This window comes from Loxodonta africana, chromosome 4 (assembly GCF_030014295.1).
Source record: "Loxodonta africana isolate mLoxAfr1 chromosome 4, mLoxAfr1.hap2, whole genome shotgun sequence".
Lineage (NCBI taxonomy): Eukaryota > Metazoa > Chordata > Mammalia > Proboscidea > Elephantidae > Loxodonta > Loxodonta africana.
The window spans coordinates 74,600,362-74,613,220 of record NC_087345.1 but is presented as its reverse complement, the minus strand read 5'-3'; the positions used below and the strand labels follow the sequence as shown (position 1 = coordinate 74,613,220).

Sequence of the window (12,859 nt, the reverse complement as noted above, 5' to 3'; positions counted from 1 at the left end):
CAAGGTCTTTTCTCCCACGGGGCAGCTGGTGGATTTGAACTACTGCCTTTTGTTTAGCAGCCAAGCTCTTAACCATTGTGCCACTAGGGCTCCTTTAATGTAGTCTCTATGGGAGCGGATCGCCCAGGTCTTTCTCCCAAAGAGCTGCTTTTGGGTTCAAACCACTAATCTTTCAGTTAGCAGCTGAGTGCTTAATGATTAAGGAATGAATCTGCTTGTGAACCTTTTTTTTCCCACATCAGGTATAAAGGATAGAGTTAATCACAGTACTTGTTTCAAGGCACAAGGATATCATTGGTCCATTCAGGGTTCCTCTCCTTTCCCATTCTCCTTTTCCCTCACCTTTTGAATATATTTGATGTATGTACTTTTATAAATCATGCATAATTTTTAATTTTCAGAGTTGTGCTGTGCTGTGGATCTCGATGTGTTTTCTTGCTTTTTTCTCTCTTGACTTTTTTTAAGTGTTATCTATGTTGCTTTGTGTACAGTTAATCCGTTGCTTCTAATCACTCATAATTTATATCCACCATATTTTACCTCTCCACTTCCCTCATGGTGAACATCCAAATTGCCTTTACCTTTCTACCACCACAAGATAAGCATCATTTTTTATGTCCCCTGTGTGAAAAAAAAAAAAAGCTTTTTTTCTTTTTTTGTGTGAGAATTTCCACCACTTGTCAGTTTCTCGTACTGTGGTGGCTTGCATGTTGCCATGATACTGAAAGCTATGCCACCAGCATTTCAAATACCAGAAGGGTCGCCCACAGTGGACAGGTTTCAGCTGAGCTTCCACTAAAACAAACTAGGTAGAAGGACCTGGCAGTCTATTTCTGAAGAAAAAAAAAAAACGGCGAGTGAAAACCTTATGGATAAGCAGCGGAACATTGTCTGATGTAGTACTGAAGATGCCCCCCCACCCAGGTTGAAAGGTACTCAGTCTGTATGCTGAGCAACTAATTCAAGAAACTAAACTATACGAGGAAGAACGCAGCATTGGGATTGGAGGAGGACTCACTAACAACCTGCGTTATGCAGATGACACAACCTTGCTTGCTGAAAGTGAAGAGGACTTGAAGCACTTACTGATGAAGATGAAAGACGACAGCCTCCAGTATGGATTACATCTCAACATAAAACAAAAATTCTCACAACTGGACCAATAAGCAACATCATGATAAACAGAAAATATACAAGTTGTCAAGGATTTCATTTTGCTTGGATCCACAATCAGTGCCCATAGAAGCAGCAGTCAAGAAATCAAATGACACATTACATTGGGCAAATCTGCTGCAAAAAAAGTCGAATCAATTCCAACTCATAGCGACCCTATAGGACAGATTAGACCTGCCCCATAGGGTTTCCAAGGAGCAGCTGGTGGATTAGAACTACCAACCTTTTCGTTAGCAGCCAAGCTCTTAACCACTGTACCACCATGGCTCCCTCTGCTGCAAAAGGCCTCTTTAAGGTGTTAAAAAGCAAAGATGTCACTTTGAGAACTTGGGATGTCACCTGACCCAAGCCATGGTATTTTCAGTCACCTCATATGCATGCAAAAGCTGGACAGTGAATAAGGAAGACCAAAGAAGAACTGATGCATCTGAATTATGGTGTTGGCAAAGAATATTGATTATACCATGGACTGCCAGAAGGATGAACAAATCTCTCTGGGAAGAAATACAGCCAGAATGCTCCTTGAAGCAGGGATGTCTAGATTTTGTTTCAAGTATTTTCGACATGTTATCAAGAGTGACCAGTCCTTAGAGAAGAATATCATGCTAGGTAAAGTAGAGGGTTAGCAAAAGAGAAGAAGATTCTCAACAAGATGGACTGACACATGGCTGCAACAATGGGCTCAAATACAGCAACAACTGTGAGGATGGTGCAGGATTAGGCAGTGTTTTGTTCTATTACACATGGGGTTGCTGTTAGTAGAAACGAACTCTGTGGCACCTAACAACAACACACGAGGATTTCTTTTGGAAATTCTCTGGATTTTAGAGTGTTTAAGTACTGCCAGAGTGCTCCACAAAGTGGCTGCACCAGTCTTTACTCTCCAAAAGATAGATTTTCCTGTTGAACCATCTTTGTTTCTTCCCAACACTCTTGTTGTTTTACATTAAATGCACTTACATTTGTGATAAGTAGCTTTTCTTTCTCTGTTGTTCCTTTTATCAGGACTTGACATTCTTTCCTGTCCCTTTAGTTTTTTTCTCAGATACTGCAGGTGTTACCCTAGCTTTCTCATGATTCCGTCATTTAATTTGTGAACACTTTATACCCTTTTTTTGGGTCTGTCTCTTATAGACCATGTTGTTAGGTCTTGTCTTTTTATTCAGTCTGAGAGTTTTTGTTTTTTAATTTGTCAGTGCAGTGTCTACTGTACAGCAGTCTTGAGTTGAGATTGACAAACTCACAACACCCAGCACCAAGTTTACTTAGCTTTAAGAAAGGATACAGAATAAGAAATAACATAGCATACAGAGCAGTAGGTCAGCAGAGGTCTTATAACCTCCCAGCTGCAGCTTCTCTTGTCTCAATCATTATGCACTAAGGATATGCTGGTGCTGAGAGCAAGGCTGAATATGTTTTGACAGCCTCAGCTCATGGACACCACCAGCTCTGGAGTCCTTTCAGCTTACAAACTTAGCTTCCATTTTTCAGTACAGCTGCATCTTATAGTTACCATTTAGTCATTAATCAGTGAATGGTTTGTAGTCCTTGGACAGATTCTCATTTATCTTGGATTCAGTACAGATAAATACCTAACACTTCCTTGAGTTCGACGGCAGTGGGTTTGGTTTGGTTTTTCCTTGAGTTCGATGATGCAAAGGGGTTTGGACCAAGAGTCAAGTCTAAGGCTTTGAGGAGAAGAGGCAGAACCACTTGTTAACTATATACTTTTAGTGAGTTTAACCCATTTCATTTATTGTATGTACTGTATTAGGACTAATTTTTTCGCATAGTATGTATTTTCCATTTAAACATAAATAAATAATTTTTTTTTTTTTTTAAATACACTTTTAGTGAGTTTAAGCCATTTCATTTATTGTATGTACTGTATTAGGACTAATTTTTTCGCATAGTATGTATTTTCCATTTAAACATAAATAAATAATTTTTTTTTTTTTTTTAAATACACTTTTAGTGAGTTTAACCCATTTCATTTATTGTATTTACTGTATTAGGACTAATTTTTTGGCATAGTATGTATTTTACATTTACTGGACTTTTATTTTTTCTTTTTTCCTGTTTTTCTTTGAATAGATCAGTTCTTTTTTTTGTTTGTTTTGTTTTTTGCTGCTATTTAAAAGTTATGCAGTCTATTTTTGTTTTTGTGGTAGATACAATTAAGACACATAATCCTTTATTTCTCCCACTGACTTCTTAAAGCATCTATATTTTTACCTGAACAAGATAAATGCTTTAATATTGTTATGTTCCTTTAGTACTCTCATGTCCCTTTGGTCTTACTGTTACTACGCCCCCCCACCCATGCTGAATATCTAAATTTTAGTTTAGGTTACTACCTAGTTTCTATCTCTTCTCTGTCCTTCCCTCTTTCTTACTCATTTTTAAAATAATAAACCTGAAGATCTCTATTTCTCACATCTCTTACAGAATACTCCTATATATTTTTTTCTATTTTTATTTGAAAGCTTGCTCGAAGACTGCCTTTTTTCTAAATGAATCTTTGTGTAACAACCTTTCAGGCCAAAGATTATCATTCTTAAGCTTTTACCCACTGCCGTCAAGTCAATCCGATTCCAACTCGTAGCGACCCTATAGGACAGAGTAGAATTGCTCCATAGGGTTTCTAAGCCTTTGATCTTTATGGGAGTGGATAGCCATGTCTTTCTCCTCTGGAGATGCTGGTGGGTTCAAACCACCAACCTTTCAGTTAGCAGATGAGCGCTTAACCATTGCGCCACCAGGGCTCCTTCTAAGTCTTCACATTTAAGTGTTATTTTGGCCAGATATAAAGTTTTGGGTTCAATGTTCTTTTACTTTAATATTTTAAATATGTAACTTCAGTGTCTTCATGTATCCATGGTTACTGTTGAGAAGTCTGACATCAGACTGGTTCTCGTTTCTTAGTTGTTTCTGGAAGCTTTTTAAGTCTTTTTTGTCTTTGACATTCTTAAATTTTACTGTATTGTATCTAGTTGTGCGGTATTTTTTAATATATATTTCCTTTTAGACCTTCTGCAAGACCTTGTATTCTGTTATCATTCGTCTTTTGTTAATTCTGGGAAATTTACCCTCATTATTCCAGCAAATACTCCTTTTTTTCTTTCTAAACCTCCTCAAATTGTTACTTACAGTTCTATACTTAACTCTTTTATATTTTCTTTCACTTTATCCTTTCCTGATGCCTTACAGGAGAATTCCTCATTCTCATATTCCAATTCATTAATTTATTCTTCAGGTTTAACTATTCTGTTATTTCTCCACATTGTGATTGTTATATATTTGAACTATTGTATTTTTCATAGCTCTTATTACCATGTTTTTTGTTTTTACTTTTTACTTTTTCATGTTGCTTACATCTTTTGCTATATCTTTAATATTTATTAAACTTATTTTAAGTACTTAGTACATCTGATCTAATAATACTATTTCAGTTGATTTAGATTATTTGGTTTTATGGTCCTTTTTTTGGTGTCTGGTTATTTTAGCCTCAGAGGTCATGTTCCCTTACAAATACTAACAGTTCTACTGGTAAGGTCTTTTAGACAAGCGCATAGGCTAGGCCTATGTCCTTCCCAGTGAGTTTGAGAGGGTAAGGGGTGAACCACAAAGCAAAGATCCCCAAGCAGCACAGAATCACTCACTGTTAACCCTCCACTTTATGACTGCTTGACCAAGGCACCTACTGTGATCAGAAGTTCTACTTTAATCTCTTAGAAATAAGCTGCCTTAGGAGGAAGTTGTAATCCACCAGTCCTAGGGAGTTAGAATGAGGGGAGAAAGTAGAGTAGTACATGCTTAAGAGAAGCTCTTCAGTTTCTTCAACTCCTCACTAAGGCTGATTTTTAGAGCACATGGGTGTAACCACCCCAGTTGTCAAATACCATGTTAGCCCAGCAGAACTTTTAAAAACCCTATACCTCTGTTTCACGTGGCCTGAGTGTTGCTGATTTCTGTGAAAAAGAACCAGGCAGTGATTGCCCCATGCTTGAAACTTAGCACACTGTTACATTCTGCAGGCACCTTGTATGCTCACACACATATCCACATCAGTTCACACTGATGTGCCTTATAGTCTTTTCTGGGGGGTTCTCACAATTTTTTTTTTTTAATTAGTTCTTTGATCATAGCTTTCCTCTACTTCTGTAGTTTTTCTTCATAGTTGAGTTTTGAGGAGAGGGAACCAATAGCAGGTAGGATATGAGAATTTCTTCTACATGGTAGATGCTCCTTGAATATTGTTAAATAAATGAATTGGAGTTTAAACCATTATTTTGGCTGGCTGGTTAGTTTGTCTGGTTTTTAAACTATCTTCTGGCCCCCAGAAGAGCGTCACCAAAGATAGAAGGGCTAACTATTAAGTCTAAACATACTTTACTTTTAAAGTAATTTTTTTTTTCTCCTGTGAGCATCACCCGGTCAGGTAACATAATAGAAGTATGTTCCTCCTTGGTTTTAACCATGTGAATGATAACCACCTCAGTTGCCTATGTATATCTGAATAAGAAGAGTAATAATTTTTCTTTTGTGAGAGCTAGAATTATTTAGAAGATATGGCATATGAAGTGTCACTTTTTAGAAGCTATGATAAAAAAATAATTGGGGAATGTTTTGCAACTTTGTTTCTTCAGTTGTTGTGTACCTCATACACAGCATGAGGTGAGAAAGGGGACTTTTTTTCTTTGTTTTAACTTAAAGCAAATCTTAAAAAATTGTGCAGATTAATCACTTTTTAACTTTCTCTTGCTCTATACTTATGTTACAGATTGAAAAAGAAAACTCTGCAAATAATGCTAGAATTGTTAGGAAAAAAATTGTCATAGAAAATTAAATAATAGTTGAAATTTCAAACTTTGGTGTTAAAAATAGACCTGAGTTTAATGCCTAGCTCTGCTACCAAACAGCTATACTGCCTTGGGCCAATTAATATCTTGATACCTCAGTTTCCCCAGCTCTAAAATGGAAAGAACAATAATGATAATATCTTCTTTAGGAAATTAAAAAAATACCATTGCTGTTGAGTCGATTCTAACTCATAGCAACCCTACAGGGCAGAGTCAGACCGCCCTGTAGGATTCCCAAGGAGTGGCTGGTTGATTCAAACTGCCGACCTTTTGGTTAGCAGCCTATCTCTTAACCACTGTGCCACCAGGGCTCCTCTTTATGAAATTATACACAAAGTACATAGCACTGTGTTTACATAAATGTTAATTGCCATTGATCGTCCGTATTGGTATTCTACAAATTAAATCTATTCTGTTTGTCCCTGAGATGACAGTTATGAATTTCAAGTTATATGAAAAGAATTTTAGGTATCTAGATTGTAGGAAATTATTCCAAAAACCTTTAATAGGTTGAATTAGTTGAATGTGTCATATAGGTGATTATCATGTACTGTTTGATATTCCTTATTTTGATGATTATAGAGTATTTCCCCCAGGAAACCATGGATCATTTTAGTCATAGAAGTGATTATATTTTTTCACTAGATACTGCTTTCGCAAAAAATAAAGATGATGGGAAATGGTACTATTTTGATGACAGTAGTGTCTCAACTGCATCTGAAGACCAAATTGTGGTAAGTGTGTCTTATATTTCCTGAAAATCATAGGATCCATTTTTTCGGAGAGTGAATATAGATTAATAAAAGGGGCCAGTGAAATACTATAGCCTATATTCTAGCAATTCTGGTAACCAAGAGAAATTTGCTCCAATTTAAAGAAATGTAAAATTGTTCCCAAAGTAGAAATTTGTCTTTTGAATTTGCCTACTAACAGAAGAATAAATTGCAGTGAAAAAATTTTTCTGGTAGTTTTCAACATGAAGTGATTTTCTAAAGAAAATAATAAAATATTCCTCTGAAAAGTAGGCTTAGATCTTAACTTTCTAGAGGTTGACTACTTAAAGGCAGAATGCTAAAACAGAAAATATCCTTTAAGGGTTTGTCATGCCTGTGATTTCTATAGTAAAGTCTTATCCTCCTCTATGACAGTTAAGCATTTAAACTCAAATGACATAATTAGATTAAACAAATCATAGATTTTAGAAAATTAGCCCTTGGGTACTTTTAAGGAGCTCTGATGGATCAGTGGTTAAGTGCTTGGCTGCTAACCAAAAGGTCAGTGGTTCGAACCCACCAGTGGCTCCACAGGAGAAAGATGTGGCAGCCTGCTTCCCTAAAGATTACAGCCTTGGAAACCCTATGGGGCAGTTCCACTGTGTTCTATAGGGTTGCTATGTGTCGGAATTGACTCGAAGGCAGTGGGTTTGGTGTTTGGGTGTCTACTTGTTACTTTAATATTTTTTGAATCGTAGAAAAATGATTACACTTCATTAGTCTGTGTGCCACAGCTAGAGCCAAAATATTGGCATGTATCATGCTTCACATCAGAGCAGTTTTTATTTCAGATATTGATTGATGAAGGATGACTTATTATGTTCTAGGAAAAAAGCTAAGAATTTCTTGATGAGATTTGATTTTTCTATACATTTGCCTTTCTACTTATTTTGCTTATTGATCACAATATTACAAAGAGTAGGAAATATATATAGTATTTGCTCATCTCATGATCTTTGCCGTACAGAAGGTTTCTGTTGATTTCGGGGAGCACTGACTGCTTTATGCGCTTCCCAGTTTGAACTAATGTATTTTTGAGGGCAGAGACTACCTTTTTATATATAATGCTTTAAAATCTTCAACTTAAGTTGTTCAACTTATTTAACAAATTAATAAACTTCTGAGCCAAAATAGTTTTGATCTGTCATTGACTCAGCAAACCTGAAATAATTTTTAAATGCCTGTTTCTTTATAGATGTAATGTACATATATTAATTGTGCTGCTGCTTGTCTTCCCATAGCTATAGCAAAGAGAGACTTGAACACTAATATTTTTCAAATGTGTATATGCCTAATTTAGCTACATTTCTAGTTTATATTTTGACTCCTAATTCCCCACTTTTCAATTCTGTTCTCTTTAATCTTTCTACCCAAACATCTAAAAATTGGCACCATCCTTCTTCAAAGACACTTTGACAGCACTGCCCTAATCCTGCCTGCAAGTAAACAGTATATCTCGTTTTATATAATAAATGAATTTCATGTTACCGTGTGTCTTAACAATGATGATTTTTTTTCATTTAGTCAACGAGTATTTGAGTCTGTATATAGGATACTATTCTAACAGGGTTGAAAGACAACTCTCTTTGCTTTCAAGAGGCTTACAATCTAGAGAGGACAGACAAGTAAAGTAATCATTATAATATGATAACTACTATTAAATAATTTGCTGGGGGCACATAGAAAGGGGACAGCTGTCTCAACACAGATTTGGGGTTTGAGAGGAAGGACAGGTCAGGGAAGTACCTCAGTGAAAGTGGTATTTGAACTGAATTTACAAGTACAAATAGGAGTAAATTAGACAAAAGAAAAGTTGTTCTAAGCAAAGAACATTATGTCTAAAAGCATGGAGGTGTGACAAGCATGGAATGTTAGAGGAACAGCAAGTAATTTGGTTTGACTGAAAAGAAAGGCTTCTGTAGGGATATGGGGCAAAAATTAGTCTGGAGATAAATTTAGTACTCAGATCAAAAAGGGTGCCATGCATTATTGTTTAAACATTTCTTTAAAGGCTCTGAGAAATCACCGAATAATTGTTAAGCAATAGAATAGCATTATTAAATTTGCATCTTAACATCTCTCTCAGAATACTGTAGAAGATAGATTGGAAGACATTGAGAAAAGAAGCAGAAAGGCCATTCAGGAGAATATCACAGTAATTTAAGCAACAAGGGCTTCTAAATTAAATGTAGTAAGAGCATAGACAAGGGGAAGATGGATTTATGAGATATTTACTAGGTGGAATTAGTAGAATTTATTTAAGATTAGATATAAATAAAATACAGATTCAAATACAGAGATGCGGAGAAGGAGCAGTTAAAGATGACTCTTTACTATTCACCAAGGTAGGGAAAATATGATATTTAAGGTGCTTATATGACAGCTTTGTGGAAATTTCCATCAAGTGATTAGACTAATGTGACTGGAGTTCGGGGGAGAAAACTTGTGTAAGTTATGAGTTTGAGTTGTTAGCCATAGTTAGCACTTGAAGCCATAGGTTTGAATGAGCCACCCAGTGAGACAATATAGCTTTGAAAACAGAACAGGATATTTTTAATTGAGAATTTAATGAGCCCACAAAAGAGTTTAAGAAGAAACAGTAGAAACAGAAGATCATCTAAGGAAAAGTGGTATCACAGAAGCCAAAAATAGTTTGAAGGAAAGGAGAGTGGTGAAACACTACAGAGTAACTAACAAACTAAAAATGTATCCATTTAATTTGCTTATTAGGAAATTATTGACCCTGGTAAAAGCCATTTCATTGGAATAGTTGAGGCAAAGTTAGATTACATTGAATTGAGGAGTGTGCATGAGAGTAGGTGATGACTAGTCTGCTGTTCTTTAGGCTTGATTGTGAAGTAGAGGAAGGTAGAGAGGATGGCAGTTAGAAGGGTGTGGAATGGAGAAGGATTTATGGGTTTATGATGGCAAAATACTTAAAGGACTTGTTAAAGATACATAAGTGACGATTGATGGAGCGATATATTTAAAAGAGTAGGAAGAATTAGAGCCCAAAGCAAACATGGAATGAAGTGGGTAGTATTAGAGGCTCACTTTTTCCTTAGAGACAAGACAAGACAGAAGGTGGCATAAAATTCTATTTCATATTAGAGTAACTAGGACCATCTGTGAAATGGTTGTATTTATTAATTGGCCCAAAAACCTTAGAAAGTAATAAAAAAGTTTTTAATTCCAGGGCCCATTCTTCCTTTATGTATAGAAATACCTATTGAGAAGAGTTAAATCAATTTTAGTAACTATCAGTTGTCGATGTGTGGCTTTCCTATCTGATTTTTGCCCTACCACCAAAATTGGTAACCAGCTAATAATTCATACTATATTTAATGTGATCTTTGAGAGTCATTACCATTTTAACATCTTTTGTTTGTTTTGACAGTCAAAAGCAGCATACGTACTCTTCTACCAGAGACAAGACACTTTCAGTGGAACTGGCTTTTTCCCTCTTGACCGAGAAACTAAAGGTGCTTCAGCTGCCACAGGCATCCCATTAGAAAGTGATGAAGAAGATAGCAATGATAATGACAATGATATAGAAAATGAAAATTGTATGCACACTAACTAATGAAAGTCATGGAAGCCATAAAAGAGAGACTTTCCTGCTGGTGGTATCTGTTGAAATGATTGAAGTTACCCACCACATTAAAACAAGAAGTCTGAGATGGGGAGTTTCAGATAACCGAATGTAAATCCTTTATCAGATTTTAACTTGTGCAGTACTTGAAGTGAAACACAACGAAAACTTTAACGGAAATTGTCTCTTAATACATTTACAGTCTTGTATTTACAAGCTAAATATATATAGGAAATCACAAATAAACCCCTTTTAAGTTTGCTGCTGTTTTGATGAATTATGTTTTCTTTAATTTTTTGGATGTGAGTTAACTGATGACAAATGTTAAATTTGTAGATGTTGGTCATTTATTTTGCTCTAAAAATACTGCAAGAAAACTATGGCTGAACTTAGTTTTTTAATAACCTAATTTATGTGCATTAGGCTGCCATGTATACTACTATGATATTTTAGCTACAATATCCATGTGGCATAAATACTGCAGTAGTATTCTTGGAAAACCGAATTTCAAGTCTATCCTTGGTAATCAGTGTGAGCCTATTAAAAAACCAAATCCTGATAGAGGAAACAATCTTTAAAAAGTTATTTCCTTTTGTAGTATCATTAAAAATCCAGAATATGATGTTTATCTTACTGCTACTGTGGAAACAGGTTCTAGATTTCACCCTCCATCTAAAGTCATTTTTCAGTTAAATGTAAGGTTTTTTTGTTTTGTTTTGTTTTTACTGCTACTGGGATTTATTCCTTAGACGTTCAAATTCTTTTTGACTTGCTTTTTAAGATGCATATCTTTAATTTGATGTTGGTCCAAAATTAAAATTTTCCTGTCTGTTTTTGTCTACCCCTTTTTTTGGTAATTTGGCCATTTTTAGCTCTCCCAATTATGTAATATAAGGACAGACATAATATTCTGTGTCCATAGTAATAATTGCATCAAGTTTAGATGACAGATTTTTTGGCTTTTAAATCATTAATGGGCAATCGGCTTTAAAGGTAGGTCTGTAAACTTTCTTTGTGTGTTCCTGATGGAATTCACCATAGCCTTACCGCTTTTCTCAGAAGATAATTTGTTGTAAGAGAGTTGGCATTTGCATGTTCCAGAGTCAGAACCTGTACAGTATATAAAGCATATAAACCTTGAATTTGATTTTAGTTCACCACATTCAAGGATCCAGGATGCCAAAAATAATGTGTGAACATTTGAAACATTTTTCATTTTGCTGCTTTTTCCCTTTGATCTAGTTGAAAGAATGTATTGTCGATTGGCATACAATACTGCCTTTAATAGAAAATCTAAATGCTGGGACACATTTCACATATCGACTACCTGAGAAATGGCTTTGTGTCCCACTGTTATTAAAGCAAAAAGTATAATGTTCTTCACTTGAACTAATCAAATACAATAGATTATAAATTGTGTATTGTAAATAAAAGTTCACTCTGTGAGTGCACATTTTGGTAAATTATTTATTTATGTTAGCATTAAAAAGAAAAAGAAAAAAATGCATTTGACCAGGATAAATGAGGTATGTTGATCATGGCTTTGCTTTATACCTTGGTATTAAAGCTGGTTTTTCATCCTGGTATTTTAAAAGCTGCTTTGGGTTTTTTTCTTTTTTTTTTTTTTTTCTTTATCTTTTTTTTGTTTTTTTTCTTCTTTTTTTTTTTAATGTAAACTAGCCTCCTGCATGACAGAGGTTAAAATTTAAAATTTTGTCTGCACTTGAGTTCACTTGAGTTTACATTTGAAATGTGCATGTTTATTTATACAGATTTCAATAAAGCTATTCAAGGCCTTATTTAGTCTTTTATTTCTTACTCTGAATCTTTTTATAAGAATCTCCCTATTTTATGGGTAGATAACTGTTGCTAGACTTTTTAGTTATATAATTAATGCTAGAAAGGAAAGCATGTCAAAGCAAAGTGAATTCTACTGTTATGGAAACGTTTTAAACTTTTTTTTTTTTTTTATACTGCATTCATGAAACAAATATGTTTGTGAGCCTACCAATCACTGGTCTAGGGTCTGGAGATAACAGCAGTAAACCAATATCCCTGCCTCACAGAGCTTACATTCTTTCTGCCATCTACCAGCTATAGACTATATATTCATTTTCTGGAGGTTTAAAGAAAAACCAAAGTTAATTTTTTTCTAGCCCTAGGTTGTATCTCCACCCTTACTCTTCATAGAGACCATTTCCTTTTTTTAATGCCTATCATTATCTTCTGTTCCCATTAAAAGAAATTTGTTTCTAAATAGGCGATGATGTTAATGCTGCCATTGAATTTGTCAAACTTAAATGACATTTCACCAGCAAAAAATAGATTTTAAAAATAGTGCTGAAAGATAATACATAGTCATTCTAACTAACAGTAGATATATTCATAGGTAATACAGGGTAGTAGGAGTATATCCAAACTGGAATTCTACTTCTAGCTTTGCCACTCAGTAATTATAT

General features: G+C 35.0%; 1 protein-coding gene across 5 annotated transcripts in view; it reads left to right on the top strand.

The window, feature by feature from the left end:
• The window catches only part of USP15 (ubiquitin specific peptidase 15), a 139,238-nt gene extending 127,217 nt beyond the window's left edge, over positions 1–12,021 (top strand). For 2 of the 5 annotated variants that reach the window (XM_003405173.4, XM_010598440.3), the window contains 2 exons: positions 6,681–6,769; positions 10,206–12,019. In XM_003405173.4, the coding sequence (XP_003405221.1) occupies positions 6,681–6,769; positions 10,206–10,391 (275 nt within the window). In that variant the 3' untranslated portion in view covers positions 10,392–12,019. Of the gene's footprint in view, positions 1–6,680; positions 6,770–10,205 lie in introns of all 5 variants that reach the window. The other 3 variants (XM_023558350.2, XM_064283946.1, XM_064283947.1) reach the window with 3 other exon arrangements.
• Positions 12,022–12,859: the final 838 nt, after the last annotated feature.